The sequence below is a fragment of the Cynocephalus volans genome, chromosome 14 (assembly GCF_027409185.1).
Source record: "Cynocephalus volans isolate mCynVol1 chromosome 14, mCynVol1.pri, whole genome shotgun sequence".
NCBI lineage: Eukaryota > Metazoa > Chordata > Mammalia > Dermoptera > Cynocephalidae > Cynocephalus > Cynocephalus volans.
In genome coordinates, this window is record NC_084473.1 from 58039710 (window position 1) to 58059334 (window position 19625).

Here is a 19625-nt window from a genome sequence, read left to right on the forward strand (position 1 = left end):
TGTAAGCAAAGTAAAGGGTGTTTTGGAAGATGAGGACTGAACCTTTTTCATCCCAGTGACAAGCTCTCAGCAAGGCTTTGTGCCCTATTATCTCTGTCTCTGTCTTTGTTTCTCTTTCTGCCCTTCCCCTCTCAGAATTCATAAGTGAGAAGTGAGAAAGTTGTCAGAGGAAAGCATATTAACATGTATATCTGAAAACAGACATTTTCTAAGAGACAGTAATATGATTTAACAATGAGAACTAGCTTCCAATTAAGTTAAATTGTGGACATTTCCCATAAATTAATGAGCTAAATCAGTTGTTCCAAGGTTTCATCAAAAATATAAAACATATATACAAATACATTATGCTTGAAAATATATCCTTTGCAATCAGTGCACTAAAATTATGATATAAATGTTAGGTAACAAAATTAAGATTTGCAAGGGGTGATATTATTTTTCAAAATTATTTTAGAGAGATTTGAGCAAAAGCATTGGGAAATCACTATTGCAGAGGATATTAGGGATTTTAATCTTAATGGTGAAGTTTACAAGCAGGGAACTAAAACAGTCAGATTTGCATTTGGAATAGATACTTTAATGTGCATAGAAATCACTTCGAGATATGTTAAAGCACAAATTTTGATTCAGTAGGTTTGAGCTGGCCCTGAGATTCCCAGGTGATATGAATGCTGTAGTCCCCAGACCACAAGGGAGAGGATGGATTGGGGAGGAATATGAGTAGTACAAATGAGACCTATTAGGAAGCTATTTCAGTAGTCCAGGAAAGATGATGGTGGCTTAGACTAGGTTGATGGCAATGGAAGAGGAAAGTAAGTGAATTTCAGATCTCTCTTGGAAGTAGACTCCATTAAACTTGGTGATTGGATATGTGAGGGAAGGGAAGATGTCAAAGAAACTTGGGAATTAGTTTGTGCATGATATAGGGAAAGTGAAGGTAAGGTCAGGGTCCCTCAGATGTTCAGAATCTTGCCAAGCATTTGATGTAAATATGTACATGTGCCCAGGTGTTCCCTGGCTATTGTCTGTGGATGTGTGTGGGCACCCAGGTGTTCCTGGGTTGTATGACCCATACCCAGGTGTTCCTGGGTTATCAGACTTAAGTATAAAGGATGAGTGGCTGTGATCCACAGTGCTCCTGCTCCCAGGATGCCCCCAAAGGGGGGCCATAGGGGGGCCACTACTGCTGCTGGAGGCTGTTGCTGTAAGCTCTTGCTGCCAGGGCCCCCGGGATGCCCCAGGAGGTCACCGCTGCGTCTGCTGCTGCTGCTGCTGCTGCTGCTGCTGCTGCTGCGGAAACTGAGGATTGAGCTCGTGTTGGAATGAACTTGTCAACTCTGCTAATGGCTCCCAGGATCTTTCCCAATTACCTAGCTCGTGACCTGTATGTGAGGGGTCTGGTGATCCAGCCTGGCACTAGAGGGGTCTGTGACCCAGTCTGTACAATGGGTTTGAAGGGTCTGAGCCCTAGCCTGACACATGAGAACTGAATGAGGAATATTGGTGCTAATGAGAAAGGAACATTGAAGGAGGATCAGGTTGTTTTGATTTGAATGGGTGAGGTGGGAAAAGCACACTGTCTGCCATACAGAGCTTGAGATACTAAGGTATATGGGCCTGGAAGGCAGAAAAGAAGTCTGAACAGGAGATGGCAATTTGAAAAGACATTTAGGTTGTATTTGAAACCACAAAGTGGATGATAGTGCCCAGGCAGATGGAGGAGAGAAATGAGAAGGCCCAAAACCAAGCTCTGAAGAACTTTTTTGGAGGTGTGGTTGAGGAGGGATTGCATTTTTTCAGACTTATCTTATGGCTTTCAGCTTCTATTTCAGAAGTGTTATGAAAAACATTGTACTTTCACAGAGCTACAGGTGGACTATGCTCAGTGTTTGAATGCAGTCTTTTCAAGGTGATCCTGAAATCCTTATTTCTAAAATTCCATGGATATTCTGAAACCAGTCAAGTTGATGGAGTAGATGCTTAACAATCCAGGCACACTCTGAAATTTACATTCCAAAGGCAGCCTGAGAAATGTAAGGTATAGTTCAGACTTTCCAAAATCTATTAATTTTTCCTGAGATTATGACTTTCCATCTATTAAGTAACTCTGTAACTATTCAAAAGTTACGATTCTATTGAATCCAGGAAGTTTATTAATATTAATCACGAACTTATTTTGTGATAACTGAACTTAGAAAACTTCCAGAAGCTTCTTTAAGTTTCATACAGCTGCTTCATGGAGACAAGAAGAAACTCATAGGAGGTTACCCTGAGTATATTTAGCTTTGAAGAACTGAGAAGGAAGAAAAGCAAACACAACAAACTAGTGAATTAATTTACAACTAAGGTGAATATTGACAAATAAAATTTATGAATTAACACCCATTTCCTACCCTAGATGTGTATTATGACTTCATACAATTATATAAACAAAATTTATATTTTAGATTCATACAAGCTTTGGAGTTAGAACTTACATTTCAGAATTTAAAATGAACCCTGTAGTAAAACAACTTGAGTTCTAAAAGAAACCTTTTCTTCTTTACCTTGGCTGTCAGGAAGCACAGAGATCTTTAACTTAAGAGACACAGCAGAGACTAGTCCAGTACAAACAATGTAACTAGACAGCCAAGGTTCTATGGGGCACAAAATGTGTAAATATTATGGAAAAGGGCAATTTACTGCACAGCACCTCGGTGAACAAAAAGACTGCTGACCATAAGGGAGTATACTGGAGGTACAAATCTAGCTAACTAAAATCAGAGCGGTATTTTTGTGGATATAAATGGATGAACCTGGGCCGGCCCGTGGCTCACTTGGGAGAGTGCGGTGCTGATAACACCAAGGCCCCGGGTTCGGATCCCATATACGGATGGCCGGTTCGCTCACTGGCTGAGTGTGGTGCCGACTACACCAAGTCAAGGGTTGAGATCCCCTTACCAGTCATCTTTTAAATAAAAATAAAAATAAAAATAAATGGATGAACCTAAGTAGTTGTTATATGTCTTTTCTATTTTTAATATTGTAGCATCTTGACAGTTCACTCATGAACTGGTTGAAAGCACCATCAGAAGCAGAAAATTTTCTTAAAAGCCAATAGCTGGCTAATTATTTCTGCTCAGAGAGTCTTTAAAATAAAACACAACACACAGTCTGTAATGCTTAAGGCAACCTTAATGGCAGGTATGCCAACTTTAAAGCTCAGGATGTTGGTTCTACCGTTAAAGTGTCCCTGATGAAGACCCAGACTTGAAGTGGACTCAGGAACTGAAGGATTTCATTACCAATATTCTGGAAAATAAAGTGAAGTGCACTACTTCTGTCACTATGCGCTGGATAAATCATTAAAAGGTGAAACATATTTAAGAATTTGCTCTTAACTGGGTGTTTGTTCTTAACTGGTTGGGCATATTGAATGAATCTGACCTTGTTAGTATATTGAGACTGAAATGTGAGAGCTTACAGTTTCTTTTCCTGGTATGGGGAAAAAGTTTGGGTCAGGGGCTGAGAATTAAAGTTCAGGCTGGATCTCTTATGTATATCTTACTGGAGTATGAAAATAACTGTCACAGCTTGCATAAAACACTGATCTTGTTCTAACAGACTAACAGAAGAGGAGAGACTCAAGAGCTCAAAGGGAAGATTTTGAGTGAAACAAATGCTTGTCAGGAAAGAGTGGCCTAGTTTAGTCAGAATTTGGGGAAAAGATGATATAATTTCTGTAGGTGTCCTAACAGAAGTGAAAGCAGTGGATCTGTTTGGCTTCAGTCAATTAGCAGTGGATCAAGAAAAGGACTCTGGAATTTTAGATATTCATTCTTCCAAATGACTTTCCTTGCTACGGAAACAAAAGGTTCCCAATATAAACTTTCCCAACTCTTCTATATGGCCTTTCTCCTCAACCTGTATAATCTCTCCTCTCCTCAAAATTTTAAAGTTTTCATTTGTAAAGATAGAATATTAGTTTCAGTAGTTTTTTACTATCTTGATAATCCAAACAGCAATAGTAACAAAGATGACTAGCAAGTGGTTTTGTCTGCCACCCCATATAGATGGATTTTCTTTTCTGAATAGTGGACAGTGAATGACAAAGGCAGCTGCCACTGCCACACGAGCAATTTCACTGGCATTATCAGTGCATAAATCTTAGTTGTTTTACTCTTTCCATGGAGTCAGCTGCCTCTTCTCTATTTTCACTTATTCTTCTTCACCTTGTAGTTGATACTGTTAGTTTCTTCAATTCACTTTCCCCCTTTCTCTTTAAGAATAGAATGCTGATTTTATACACAAAAGCAATGCGTGCAGTTTTTATACTGTATTTCTCAGCTTCTCTTGTTGGGTGGTGTTAGGCAAGATGCATTTGGAAATCTTTCTGAAACTTTCAGGTCTTACAAGGGGACACTTTCTTCCTGCTGTCTAGAATGCAGATGTAATAGCTGAAACTCCTGCAGCCATATTTGATATTGGGATATAATCTAGGTGCTGGGGATAGAAAAAGTTGACAAATTTCTAGCCCCGTGATACCATAACCCCCATTCACAAGTTTTAGACTAGGTTAACTCTAGACTTGACATAAAAGCAAAATAAACTTATATATTGCTTAAGTCACTGTTTTGTTTTGTTTTGTTTAATGGAGAAAAAAACACCATAAAATGTTCATTTATAAAAATATTCTATTAAACATATAACCACTTTGTAAGAATTTAAGGTTATGTTCCTCAGGATCCCTAAAATGAACAGAAATTTTAAATAAAAATGGTAAGTGGGTTCTGAAGCCAAGGTTGCCAGTGGGAGGTGGGAGTGGGGGGGGGTAGGGAGAAGGATGGCATTTTTGCCAATCTCAGAAACATAAGACACATAATGTAAACTATGTTTAAATAAACGTGAAAAATAGGCTGGCCAGTTAGCTCTGTTGGCTAGAGTACAGCCTTATAACACCAAAGTTACGGGTTTGGATCCAAGTACCAGCCAGCCACCAAAACAAACAATAAATAAATGTGAATAGCCAGATACTATTTTTAAAAACAGATCTGAAAAAATAACTGAGTAGAAATTGTAAGAAGTGAAAAAAACAGTTATCGAAATAAAAAATCCCGGGCTGGCCCGTGGCTCACTCGGTAGAGTGCGGTGCTGATAACACCAAGGCCACGGGTTCGGATCCTATATAGGGATGGCCGGTTTGCTCACTGGCTGAGCGTGGTGCTGACAACACCAAGCCAAGGGTTGAGATCCCCTTACCGGTCATCTTTTAAAAAAATAAATAAATAAAAATAAAAATAAAAATAAAAAAATAAAAAATCCCAGTGGCTGCAAATGCAAAGCATGAACCTACACTGGATTCTCATTTGCAAAAACAAGGCACGATGTTCGTAGGACAATTGGGAAAATCTATATAAGGCCTAGATGTATTATGGCATTACTGCTAGTTTTCTAAATTTATCAAGAACGTATTCCAGCAACAGAGATGAAAAGTACAAATAGTGTTAAGAGTACAAAAAAGTACTATTTATATATAATAATTAGATAAGTATTTTTTTATAAAACTCTTTGTAATCCAGTTTGTCTGTGGGTTTTAATCACAGCATCAAAATCAGTTCATTAACCTTCGTGACTAGAATTTTTCATAAATTGTTTTTCATAATGATGTAGGCTTCGACATTGTTACAGAATTTTTTTGAAAGAAAATAGACCACCAAATTAAACCAATTAGTTTCTCTCAATATTCAGATTTTTAACTTTTTCAGACTCCATCCTTGCTTCTATGTTGGTCTCAAACCACCAAATGTCTGCATCTTAGGTAAGCCTGTCAAAGTAAATTACATTCAAAATGGGACAGCCTATAAAGACTGAACTCACAATTGGTTTACTTACTATTTAACTCAAATCTGAGATGGTATGTATGATTGTCAAAATGGATCATTATTTATGTACCCCGAAAAATGAGAAAACAAATGAAGTCCACTTTAATATGGAATTGTTTGAACTATGATCCAAATTATCAGCTCTTCCCAACCAACTTTAAAACTTTTTGTTCAAGCACCTTCTTTAGGAAATCTTAAATATATAAGTCTGCAACAATCCTCAAAATAAAACTGCAATTGACATTTAAAAAAATCTGAAATCCCTAATTTCTCTGTATTTCCTGCCATTGCAAATGTGAAAAGCTTTGCTATTGTTTTAGAAATGCATTTCGCACTCGAATTTTGCTGAAGCTCCATGAAAAGGTTAGATCTGAATAAAACTACGCACTTTTTGAAAGTTAAAAAGAGAACACTACCGACTATGACAGTATCTCGGATAGTCCTCAAGATGCATGAATTGGGTTATAGCAACCTCTTCTTGAAATTTCATTGATTGGTTCTCCCTCTTTAGCAATTTCTTCTGAATCAAACTTGGGTCCTATTAAAAATCTGGTTGCCATTTTGCAAGAAAATTTGGTATTGTGGTTATCCTTCCAACAATGTTTATTAACATCATTCTGCTTGTTTGTCTTTTTGTATACAGTAATATTCTTCCTTGATGATTAGTTATCTTTTTGGACATGTCAAGTAGCAATTAACAATGCTGATAACACCAAAATCAAGGGTTCAGATCTGTGCACCTGCCAGCTGCCCCCCAAAAAGCAATTAAACTCAACAGTGTACACAAACAGCTATCAGCCAGGTTCACACGTGGACAGACCAGGGCAAATGTCATGGGTATTGCTGGGCTATCAGCAATTGTACCCGTGTTTCAGAGATGCTAAATGTGAAACAAACCAAAGAAAATGCACGTTAAGAGTTGGTGAGATAGGGTTGCATCAGATGTCTAACAAAGATTATGTAAAATCCTCACAGCCATACTGGAATGTAGGTTTGTGATCCCATTTTTCAAATAAAATGGCGTTCTATGGGCTGGCGTGTTAGCTTGGTTGGTTAGAAAAATGTTGTACCACCAAAGGTCAAAAGTTTGGATCCCTGTACCAGCCAAATCCTGCCCCCTACCCCCAAGGCTTTGAAATGTCTTACTCGAGATTCCCACCTAATGAGTCTTTGGACTCATTTACTATAATGAGAACTCAAGTTATTCACAATTTAAAACAATTGAGACCTTGCTTTGTTCTGAGAGTTAAATAGTACTAAGCTAAACATCTGACATGGCCAATTATCCATGTGCTCTGCTATCAAATATCTTGAAACTGACCCAAATATGACTAACTTCCCATTAAGCAAGATATGCCCACCCTAGATTTACTTTCCTATCATGATTTTCTCTATAGTCTCCTCTTTGTTCAATGCTTCCACAAAAGATCCATCATGCAAGGGACTGAAATATACCACCCTCTGATGAGACCCACTTCAAATAAATTACTTAAACCTGTTTCTAGTTTGGTCTATGGATTGTTTTCCTTGAATGCATTATTTTAAACTTTGATTTTCTTGCCTATTAACTTCAATTATCCTTGTCAATTTAAAGGTGTGAATTTGTTTTTGGCAGTGGCTGATTCCCCAACTTGCCAGTCATTTCTAATTCAAAGTGGATTATCCTGGTTCCCAACCAAAACCTTGGTTTCTTGCAACATCCTGAGCACTTCAAGAGTCCAGAGGGTGTGGGATAGGGTTGTATGAGGATAATATTACCCCTGCCACTGCTGCAATTGCTGACAGCTATTCTTAGCTAAAACATCGACTTCATAGCTAATTCAAATACAGCAATCTGGACCTAAACTGTTGGCTGATCAAAAAGAAAAACAAACAAACCAAACCTATCTAAAAGATATTTTTATGTAGACATCAATAATAAACCTTAATAAGAAATTGTAAAAACATGTTTTTAGTCTTTAACAAAGTTAGGTTTTTCCAATATTCCTCTTTGACTAGTTAAATTCTTACATTTGCCTTTCTAGGAAAATTATTTTATGCAAGCATATAGTCTACTGAAATGGTGTTTTTGCCAAAGATCTAGAAAGTTAAGAACGCAACAATTCTACAAAGTTGCTTATTCCCCATAAACATGAAACTCTAAAAATGTAATGTTTAGAAAAGCCTAGTTTAGTCCTCTAGAAAGAGGATCATCCAAGTTGGTTTCCTTTTTCTGTTCCCCCTAGTTCTACCCCCTTTCACGTTTCATAGGACCTCTATACATTTTTTCCCTTCTTCCCACACTTCCTAAAACAGTTCATGACTACATTTAAGGATTTACATTTACAAGCATACAATTAATCAAGAATATCTGTAGCAGTTTCTTCCACCAGTGTTCTCATTCTAAGGCTAACCTGTAATTTTTGTTACATTTAGACTCTAACCAGAGTTAGACAAAAAGAGAAGGCGCTCTCTAATTCCAAATAAAGGTAAAGTGAGTGAAAACGTCATAGGAAATTCATTTCTTGGGAAATTTGTTTATTTTACACACCTGCTGCCTAAACTCCTAATGATGACCTTAGAAACCTTATTAGTAAATCAACAGGAATCAGACTTCACTTTTTATTTTTTCTGACCAGTAAGGGGATTGCAGCCCTCGGCTTGGTGTCCTCCGCACCATGCTCAGCCAGTGAGCGCACCAGCCATCCCTATATAGGATCCGAACCTGCGCGGCCTCGGCCGCACTCTCCTGAGTGAGCCACGGGGCTGGCCCAGACTTCACTTTAAAAATGCTACTTGATGCTTAAACACAAATAACCATTTTTATTAATATAAGAATAATCTTGAGCCGATAAGGAGAAAATAAATGTAAACCAAGTTTATTTTGCTTTTTAAGTAGTGTTCTTAAAGCACTACAGCTTGGTAAACAATGTAAATTAGTACAAGTCATCTCAAAAGCCAGAATTTTGTTTTGTTTGTTTTTTAATGAGTTGTTAAAAAGATGCAGCCTATTCTAACAGGATAAATATTTTTAACCATTTCACTTCGAGTTAATGAAGGCTCACAAATGAGCAACACTCCTCATTGAGGAAAACAAAAAGCTGTTGTCGACAAGCGACAGCACACACACACAAAAACAAAAAGAACTGTGTAAAAATAACTGTGTTCCCATATTTTTTGAAGTCGCTTTACAATGGGATGATATGCACATGATCCTGCTGCAAACTTGCCATACAGACTTGTAATACATGTATGTAGTCTAGACAAACGATTCAGTCTAGAGGTGCTAAACTTCAGACAATGCAGCACTATAATCCTTTTAACAACGCAATTTGTTTTACTCATTACCTTTTCTTCTAGACTGAAATACAGACTAGAAAGAAAATGCTCCCTAATTAAAAATTGGTATTGTTTACAGGAAAAATTGTATAATTTGCATTAGAATTTACAAGTATATGTTCAAATCAAATTTGCCTCCTCCCCCCCCCAGCCCAGCCACAAAATGGGCATGAAGTAAAATTTTTAAAAATGCCTTAATTTTCAACTTCATGCAAACTAAATAAAGATGACCAAAACAAAAGCTTAAACAATGGAAGGATATTTCACAGAAAATTTCTTATACAAAAAACACATAAGAAAAAGGGCCACTAGGTGACATTTTAATTTACAAATTGGCATCATTTTGGTCGACAAATATCCAGATGCTGTTTTCTTCTGCCAAGAAGAATTGCAGAGAAAAAACCAAAAAAACAAAAAAAACCCCAGCACGACTTCGGATTTTAATCACACATTTCTTCTGGAATTTCATGTGGATTAAGGATGCCAGGGACAGACATTTGAAGTTTATGTTTCTCTTCCTGAGCCTGTCGAAGGGCTGTTTCTCTTTCTTCCAAAAACAGATCAGAAGTGTCTTCACCTGCAAACTCCTGTGTAAACAGACAGACATGTCAATATAATAAACTTCAACTTGCCTTTGCAAACTGTAGTATACGATACAATAGTATGTAGCTGAATTAAAAACCAAAGACGTTAAAAAAAAAAGTTACAAGAGGCATGGTGCGATCCCACATATTCTTCTTCATATGCAAAGTTACCAAGAAAGATGCTTCTCATGGGGCTGGCCGGTTAGCTCAGTTGGTTAGTGTGTGTTGGTAACAACCAAGGTCAAGAGGTTTGGATCCCAGTACTGGCCAGCCACCACCTCCCGCATTATTTGGATTTTCAAGAAAATAGTGATGATTTCACAAGACCAATTCTTTTTTAACAGTCATAGATAATTCATCTACTAATAGATTTTATGGTACAAGATGGTACAAAAAAAAATCTTCCCCAAAAGTCTGAATTGCATGATAGCAGTAGAGACAGGTTGTATTTTGCTAACTTTCATGCTTCCCTCTAAAATGGGTATAAACTACCAATGTGTTTCTTACCCTTTATTCTACACCTTAAAAATGTCTATGGGATTCCATCACAATAGCAGTACACATTTAGATCATTTATAATGAATTATATCACTAACAAGTTTCCAAAAACAACATTCCAAACCTATCCACTTCTTGGCCCTGATTTATAGTTTTACATTCTGTAATTAGTTTCTCAGATTCTTTGATTGGTAAGATGATACATTATTTTAAAACCTTAACCATTTTGCATTACAAATCAAGTGACTTATTCTATGATGCAACAATTAAGTGATCTTATCTAGCCTTAATATTTCTACAACTGCAAATAAATACATACCTTTATTTGTACTAGGAAATCCCTTAGATGTTCCTTGAAAGCAGGAATATCCTGATTTAAGCTGAAAAGCCCTGTCACAAAGAGCTTTACTTGAGCACTGAAAATCAAAACAAAATGATTAAATAATGACTTTATTTAAAAACTGGAAAATTAAGTTTATTAAAAAGTATACTTAAGGGCCGGCCCATGGCTCACTCGAGAGTGTGGTGCTGATAACACCAAGGCCACAGGTTCAGATCTTATATGGGGATGGCCGGTTAGCTCACTGGCTGAGCGTGGTGCTGACAACACCAACCCAAGGGTTAAGATCCCCTTACCGGTCATCTTTAAAAAAAAAAAAAAAAAAGTATATTTACTCTTGTAGATGAGGAAATGCAGACTTAAGGAGATTAGCCACATAATCCTGTATAAACATTTGGTTGTTAACTGGATTTCCAGGATTTAACGGTGTACTTATTTTTCCTTCTTCAACCAAATTAAACATATATGCAAGAATTGATGCATGCATTGTTAAACCTGTTGATAAGAAAAAAAATTATTAGCCCCAAGATGTACTATAACAACTAGGACATTTAACATTTTAATGGCTTTAAATTCATACCAGCAGTATGTGAGGTGTCTGTAACAACAGAAAAGATATGCTGAAGAATATCACAAAAATAAGTTTGATAGAAACTCTGTGCTGCAGCTTCTTCTTGTGCAACATTTTGTAAGAGTGTAAAAAGTATCTGTAAGCCTAAAAGACATACAACACCAACAGAAAGTTATTAAGAGTGATAACATTTAATGACAGTATTTCAGTTATTAAACTATTCTGACTCAAAGCCTACTCTCTTCTTTTTTTGATGATGTTATCTTGAATCATTAATGGAGCACAACTACAATCAACACTGGTTTACTCAGAGACTAAGTCATGACTATTACCAACCTTCTGCTATTACAGAAAGCTTAGCTGATTCCACATTCACTCTCAAAATATACTACAACTAAGTAGAGCTTTATATTTATTACATGAACCAGTTACTATTCAAAAACAAATAAAAAACCCTCCTGCCAGAAATGTTCTTTTATTCTTATCCTCAGTTGGCTGCAGAGGAAAAACTTAGGAAAAGGAATACTCGCTGGTGAAGGATAGGGAAAACTAAGTCCCTTAAGTGATGTTTTCCCTACCTTGATTTTTAGGCTTTTCTCTCCATAACTCAATTCTGCCTATGGATTCCGTTGATTAAACTACTATTTTAGAACTTACTGAGACATCCAAATACAGTTCACGCACTCAAAACTCTGACAGTAAATGAAATGATACCTACCTATCTACAACACACACAACTATGTATTAAATAAATATACGTCTTTTCTGGGCCGACCCTGTGGCGCACTTGGGAGAGTGCGGCGCTGGGAGCACAGCGACGCTCCCACCGCGGGTTCGGATCCTGTATAGGAATGGCCGGTGCACTCACTGTCTGAGTACCGGTCACAAAAAAGACAAAACAAAACAAAACAAAAAAATATGTGTCTGTTCTATGTATTTACCTGTATCCGCGACATTCCTCATAGTATGTTTGAAAGCCCAAATAATGGAATCCAAAACAAGTTTAAACTGTGCAGGTGGAATAGCTAGGAATGCTGGGAAACAATGAGAATTGACAGCCTGAAGCAGTAAGAAAAAATTTGTTCTGTGTTCAGGATATTCTTCAAAGTCCTAAAAATAATAGGAACAAAATAACATTTCAATGCCTTAACTATGTTAAATAGAAGGGAAAAAAGCAAGCCATATAAACGTTTGGAGTTGTCAATGGACCCCATAAGGTATGAGGGTATTTTAAAGCAATCTCAAACAAAATATAATTCACCTGTCACAGAAGATAAAACTACCACTTACTACACACAAATCACTAAATTGAAGGAGCAGAAGGCTACCTTATTAATAAAGAGAACTCATCAAAACACACATAAAGAATGTCAAGTTTTCTGTAACTCTGAGACTCTTACCACCACTTTTGTTTTTGTGAATGAGACCACTACTACAGATTAGAAAAAACTGTTAGCTACTATGTAAATCTGTACACTTAAATCTAGTATTTTTCTTCTTGGTTAATATATTTTCCAATTTCATATGAGCATATATAAAAACTGAAAATTTTACAACTGCCTTGTCATTTATTTAAACAAATTAATAAAACTAAGTTCTTAAAAGAATGCCTGACATGTTATGAGTTTTTGATAAATGCTAGGTGTTACCTGAATGTTAAAATCTCTTTTCCAGGGCCGGCTCGTGGCTCACTCAGGAGAGTGTGGTGCTGATAACACCAAGGCCACGGGTTTGGATCCCATATAGGGATGGCCGGTTGCTCACTGGGTGAGCGTGGTGCTGACAACACCAAGTCAAGGGTTAAGATCCCCTTACCGGTCATCTTTTAAAATAAAAAAAAATAAAATAAAATAAAATAAATAAAAATCTCTTTTCCATTTTCACTCCTTTCCTACTGTCCAGATTTTGTGTAGCAAATTTTCAAAAACCAATCAAGTTCCCTTATCTGGAAGTTCAAATATTTAACTCCATTGGTCTTAAAATTATGCTGCAGAATTTCCCATATACAATAGAAATGTAAATCACATACCTTATTAATCATATTCAATGTGCATTCAAAAACAGCATCAAATATTTGAGGTATTTCAGCTGTTATATGTCCCCCTAACTTGTTGACAATAATGGCCATAGTACTAAGCACTTCTGGTTCTCTAGCAGCTGGGACATTTCTTTGATAATCAATAAGAACTGCATCCAACAGAGGAGGAACAAAATTTTCAGCTACCTGTTGGAAAAAAAAAATCCTTCAAGTTTTAACTAGGTACTTGGAGTTATAAACTAGGTCATTCTTATTTATTAAGACATAGGTTGATCATCTGCTAAAAATGGGAAAAATCTGTTTAGGTTTTCTTACATTAAAACTGTTTCAAGGGCCTCAACCCCACCCACCACTGAGAGCAACCAGGCCAGCAAGGGAGCCAGAAGCCCCCAGGGTCCTGAGACTGGGGGCCAAAGGCCTCAGCCTCACTCTCCCCTGCCCCCCCCCAACAACATCTTAGAATGTAATCATTATAAAAAAGGAAATAAAAAATGAAAAAAAAAAAAACTTTTTAGCAACAGAACACAGGAAATCACCACAGGTTTCGAAGGGTCATGGACACAGTATAGTTCAAATCCACTCTTAAAAACAATAAGGAAAGTGAGTCCCAAAATTAAGTGACTGGCTCCAAGTTAGTGTGGCAGGACCAGGATTCTAGGTATACTGTATTATGTGCAATGAATAATCTGAATGCTAATTCATAACTATTTTAACAAACGGAAATAACAATCATGTACTCTCAGAAAAGGAACTGCAACTGTGCTAGAATGTATGGATGTCTATTACTCTAAAACAGAATGTTTCACTTAACTGAAGAGTAACAGTTAGTAGTGCTCTACTACACAAAATAAGTATACTTGTCTACTTAATAATCTACTAAGATTTGAAGGATGAAGACAATTACCATCCACTTGGTCTCTCTAAACTAGGACAAATTCTCATTTCTAACACTTTTAACAACTAATTCTTTCCCTACAAACTGGATCTTGAGTTTAAAAAAAAATCTGTGAACTTTATTTTATGTCCAAAACTTCAGTATCTTACTTGTAAAATATGATGGCTTAATAAATCCCAATGTGCTTCTAAAATATGCTCTAGCTACTGTAAATTACAAATGTCACAATTCCTTCAATTCTATCCTACTGTCAAATTTTAAACACTGTCCTGATCACAATACACATGTTCAAAACTTTTCAAAGTTTAGGTTAGCCTTCCTACAAAGGCTACGAATTCCACAAGAATTATGTTCTGAACTAGTTTCCTGAAAAATATTTCCTTATCAAGGAACAATACCTGAAACTTCAGAATTATAAAAACAAATAGAGCACTTTGTAACCACTACTCCAAACAGCAGTGATAATAGGATAGGATTTTTTGTAACGTCCCAAGGCTCAAGAGTGAAAAGATATAATAACAATACCTAAAAATAATTCACATCTTTCCAAGTTGAGGCTTATTGGGCTGGTTTTAATTTCTGAAACTAAATCTTTTTCTGGAAATTATTTAAGGCTAAAAGGATTAAGAGAGCAAAAGAGACTTTCAAAACCTAAATCTAGAAAGTACTCACTCTTACTAAAAAGGCAAACTAAGGACAGCTTTGCAGCTTTATAAATTTTTCTCAAAATCATGCTGCAACACAAAAATTGCATCTGTGCTTCATCAACTACACCATCATCTGGAAACATAAAAATGACCCAAGTCGTCTAAGTTATCTCATTGCATATCACCGCCCTCCCCAAAACCTTCCCCACTGATTAACAGCAATTTATTTAGAAGATGGAACATAACTATTAGTATTTAACATGCAAGGACTCCAATAAATACAATGCTGTAAATAATCCCAAATGTAGAATCTAAATTACCTTTAAATTAGGAAAATGCATGTATAAATAGACATAACAAATTCCAGAGAATGATGCAGAATCAACATAAAATACAAAAAGGAAAACATCTCTCACTTACCATCTGTGGATCATTGGACCGGCTCACCCAACCAGATATTAACTTTAAAGTTTCCCTTTTTACTGTTCGCATACTTCTAATCAATGGTTGTTTTGTAACCATTTCACCTAAAAAACACAATCAAGTAGAATCTCACTTGATAAGTAAAATTCTACAGTGGTACTTAGGTGTACTTCAGATGCAATTAGCTCCCATTTACCATTAGAAGACTTAAATACACAGAATTTATTAACTGGAGAAAACACACAACTCCATAACTCTACTTTAATAAAATTTCAAATTGGGGAAAAAAAAAAAAAAAGTACACAGAATTTATTGGGCAAATAAGCTTTAAGACTAATTTTAAAAAGGGAAGGGGCATAAAGCTTTTGAATGCTAAGGCAGCAAAAGTAGAACTGATTTGATATAGCATTTTATAAGAATTCAGAATTACCCACCATTAGCTTGGATAGCTGCAGAAATATTTTCACTGAGGCACTTGTATACATTAAGCATATCTAAATAAATTCTTCCAAGCTGAATTACAAAGGGGTGTCCAACAGCTTTGCAGGCTCTCACATTTGTTTTCAATATGCTACCAAGCTGCTTGACTGTTTCAGGATCTTTCAGTATATCCACGTTCTGTGAAGAAAAAAATTCCATTTATCACATGAAAATTATCCATATAATTACTAAAACAAAAAACACCACTTCCCTTACTCCAAACCACCATCAAATCTATAACCCTAAATACTAAAAACAGATAACAAGTCTTTATTAGCCACATCTACTTAAGAATGGAGTAAGATACCCTCATTTTAAGATCAAAACAATAAAAATGTACTGTACACAATTTTCTAAATGTGCAAAACAACACATAAAAGCACTTGTGGATCAGATACTCATGTCAAAATAAATTCACTACTTTTGTAAATAACACCATCTTCTTCAGTCCCATTATAACTTTAAAAGTAATAAAACTTACTTTGGTTGCCTGCTGGATTATACTATCCCACACTTGATTAGGGAGTAGCATGTACTTTTCTATCAAATGCTCTTGCACTGTTTGGTCTGTTTGTGCACCAATCATGTACCCCACAGCTTCATAAAATGTATGGACCTATAAAGCAGACATTTTTACTTTTATACTCTTATACATCTTAAGGAAAATCACACAAGCAATTCATAAATATACTGAAACTGATTTTGTTAGAAATAATTTATATTATGTAGAACAATAGCCTAAATAAAGATCTCCTGGTGAGGTTTCAGTCTTGCTATGAAATAAAAAAGACAAAAAAAATTTTTTTTGGGGTGGCTGGTAAGGGAAACTGAACCCTTGACCTTATGCTATGAAAATTTAACCAGAGACATCTGAATTGAACATCTGAATTGAATCCAATACTGGCACTCTATTCCCATTAATAAATTCTGATTATTACAATGGTTACTTTCTAACAATAATGTGCTTTTAGTACTTTACATACCTGTTGGGGCTGAAGATCACAAATTATAGTGTTAATGTTGTTCAAAATCTCATCAATAAATGGCATTACTTCTCCAACCTGAACCTGAACAAAATGCCTGCGGCATTTTTGAGCTATTTTAATGAAAGTATCACAAGCCATATCCTGGACTCCATCATGGGTCTCTAACAAAACAAAAACAATCATGTATTTTGTTCAACAAAAATAAAAAAATATAACATTAAGTGAAGAGATTTACCATGCATGAATTCAAACAGCTTGTTGACTACAGTCTTCAAAAACTTCCAGTGAGCTCTCAAAAATCTTGGATATTGACCTACTATGTACATGATATTTGATGCAATAATAGCTTTATTATCTTTGCCTCTTTTCTGTTCACATAATCCTAATAGATCCTGTAAAATAAGACAAAAATTAGGTTATCTATTGTAACAAAATATAATCTGATGGTTCTAGTTCACACATCTCTTGCATACCTTTATAACAGTAACAAGAAATCGTTTTTCATCCTCTTCATGCATTGCTCCACTAATGGAGCCTATTGCCCAACACAATGTATTCAAATTTTTCCATGACCACTCTGTACCATTCACTTGATTGTGAAGCTTTTCAGTCATTATTCTTTCTGTATCTACATAATCCAGATGAGTAAGATAAACTACAAAGAAAAAAGTTCCAAAAGTTTTAAATGCAAAATTTAATGAGCAAAAAGATTTTAAGGAATAACAGTACACTAAGAAAAATGGCTATTAAAAGATTCAAAAACTAAGTGTATCACATTTCTTTTTTAAAAAGTATTTCCACCACAGAATAGGTTTTCAAAGGTAAAGATTACATTAATAGTATTTACTGACTTACCTAATGTTTCTCTCATATTCTTATACAAATTTATGGAATCTGTATCCTTCATGAATTCTCTTACAACTTCTCCCTGATCATTTTCTACAACCAATACTTCCTCTGGTTTAGCCATGCGACTAACCATCAATAAACGGACCTATTCAACAATAAACCAAACAAGAAAAATTTGTTAGATTTTTAGAATCAGCCAGGTCAAGTGCAGAAATTTAGGAGAAACAGAGAAATCCCCAAAATCTTAAGGCATGTACTTAAAATTACCACACCAAATGAGTAAAGTGATTCCCACAATTAAAAAAAAAAAAATTAAAAATATAACTGGTTGACAATGGTTTTCAAAAAATTGTTTAACCATGCTTTAACATGAATAAAAAAATCAACTTTTGTTACAGCAGTTTCCTGTTTCATTCCCAGACTCTGATGCAGCAGACTAGTACGTGGCCAAAGATTTTGGATTTCTAACAAAATCACAGGTGATGCTGATATTGCTGGGTCAAGGACTACGCTTTAGAGAACCATGGCTCTTAACCCCCCGCTCCAATGTTCTAGTTTTCAACATTCATGGAGAAGTTGTTGGATTCTCTTTTTATAGCTCATTTAGGTAGATTAGCCCCCCAGAAGTATTTGCATTTAGCCCTCAAAACCACAGTAAGCCAACAGGAACGGCATTCAACCAACCACTTTACTGTTACCTTGGATAACACAGGTAAATACAGCTGTCTCCTGGGAGGAACATCAAAATGTTGGCTTCCAGATAGCAATGGAGAGGCAGATGTAGAGAATGGGCTCTCTCTATAAAGTTCGGCTGCCAAATGATTCCAGTATTCAAGACAAATCTTAAAAATTTCAGTTTCTTCCACTTCTGATACCAACAACATATAATGAAGGGCCTATATAGAAGAACAAAACTAAATAATTCTTGAACATTACTAACCAACTTGAAACTGCCTTTCACTGGCTACATTAATGAGAAATAAAAACTCATGTTTTATTTAGCACAACTCTTGAGATCTCATTTTTCAACTAGTAGGCTGTAAACTCTCTGGGAGTAAATTGTGCTTCTCCTGACACTTCAAAAACATCTTCCATAATTATTGATCAATACCTATCGTAATCCAGTCTCTTAAAAAGGTATTGTGGGGAGGAGGCTGGCCAACAGGTACAAAATTTCAACTAGATAGAAGGAATAAGTTCTAGTATTGTATCACACAGTAAGGTGACTATGGTTAACAATTAAGTTTTGTGTATTACATAATAGCTAGAGGAGAGGTGTTTGAATGTTTTTTGTCACAAAGAAATGATAGATGCACGAGGCGACTGATATATTAACTACCGCAACCCGGTTATTATATAATATAACCTATGTATGTATCAAAATGTCAGACTGTACCCTGTAAGTATGTACAAACACCATGTGTAACTGAAAGTAAAAATTTTTAGAAAAGAAAAAAGTATGGCATTTAAAAGGCCTTTGGGGGCTGAACCCGTGGCGCACTCGGGAGAGTGCGGCGCTGGGAGCGCAGCGTTGCTCCCACCGCGGGTTCGGATCCTATATAGGACTGGCCGGTTCACTCACTGTCTGAGTGCCGGCCACGAAAAAAAAAAACCGGAAAAAAAAAAAAAGGCCTTTGGTACCAACACCAAAAGGTAGAAATAACCCAAAAATCCATCACAGATAAATGTATAAACAAAATGTGGCATGTTCATACAATGGAATATTACTCAGCTATAATAAGGAATGAAGTATTGACACAGGCTGCAACATGGTCCTTGCAAACACTATGCTAAATCAAAGAAGCCAAACACAGAAGGTCACATATCCATTTATTTCAAATATCCAGAATAGGTAAATCCACCTATTGAAAGTATATTATTCATTTGTAGAGTGTGGGGGGAGTGACTGTTTCATGGGTACAGGGTGTCCTTCGTGGACAATGAAAATGTTTTGAAACTCGATATTGATGGCTGCACATTGAGAATGTGCTAAAGTGCCACTGAATTGTATACTTTTAAGTGGATAAATTACACCTCAATATTTTTTTAAAAAGGCATTTGGACTTTACGTCTTAGAAATGACATGTGTGGTAGGATGGCTGGTTTGCTCAGTTGGTTAGAGCACAGCCTTA

At 36.1% G+C, this 19625-nt stretch overlaps 1 protein-coding gene across 1 annotated transcript in view; it reads right to left on the reverse strand.

Annotated features, from left to right (window-relative positions):
- Positions 1 to 8699: 8699 nt before the first annotated feature.
- Positions 8700 to 19625, reverse strand: part of XPO1 (exportin 1) — a 42024-nt gene continuing 31098 nt past the window's right edge. The window contains exons 12-25 of the mRNA XM_063078397.1: positions 18192 to 18389; positions 17500 to 17638; positions 17118 to 17299; positions 16880 to 17036; positions 16642 to 16805; positions 16140 to 16274; positions 15613 to 15796; positions 15176 to 15282; positions 13205 to 13399; positions 12117 to 12285; positions 11185 to 11319; positions 10940 to 11099; positions 10584 to 10680; positions 8700 to 9769 (exon numbers count right to left, since the gene is read on the reverse strand). Coding sequence (XP_062934467.1) covers positions 9623 to 9769; positions 10584 to 10680; positions 10940 to 11099; positions 11185 to 11319; positions 12117 to 12285; positions 13205 to 13399; positions 15176 to 15282; positions 15613 to 15796; positions 16140 to 16274; positions 16642 to 16805; positions 16880 to 17036; positions 17118 to 17299; positions 17500 to 17638; positions 18192 to 18389 — 2169 coding nt within the window. The 3' untranslated portion in view covers positions 8700 to 9622. The remainder of the gene's footprint in view (positions 9770 to 10583; positions 10681 to 10939; positions 11100 to 11184; positions 11320 to 12116; positions 12286 to 13204; positions 13400 to 15175; positions 15283 to 15612; positions 15797 to 16139; positions 16275 to 16641; positions 16806 to 16879; positions 17037 to 17117; positions 17300 to 17499; positions 17639 to 18191; positions 18390 to 19625) is intronic.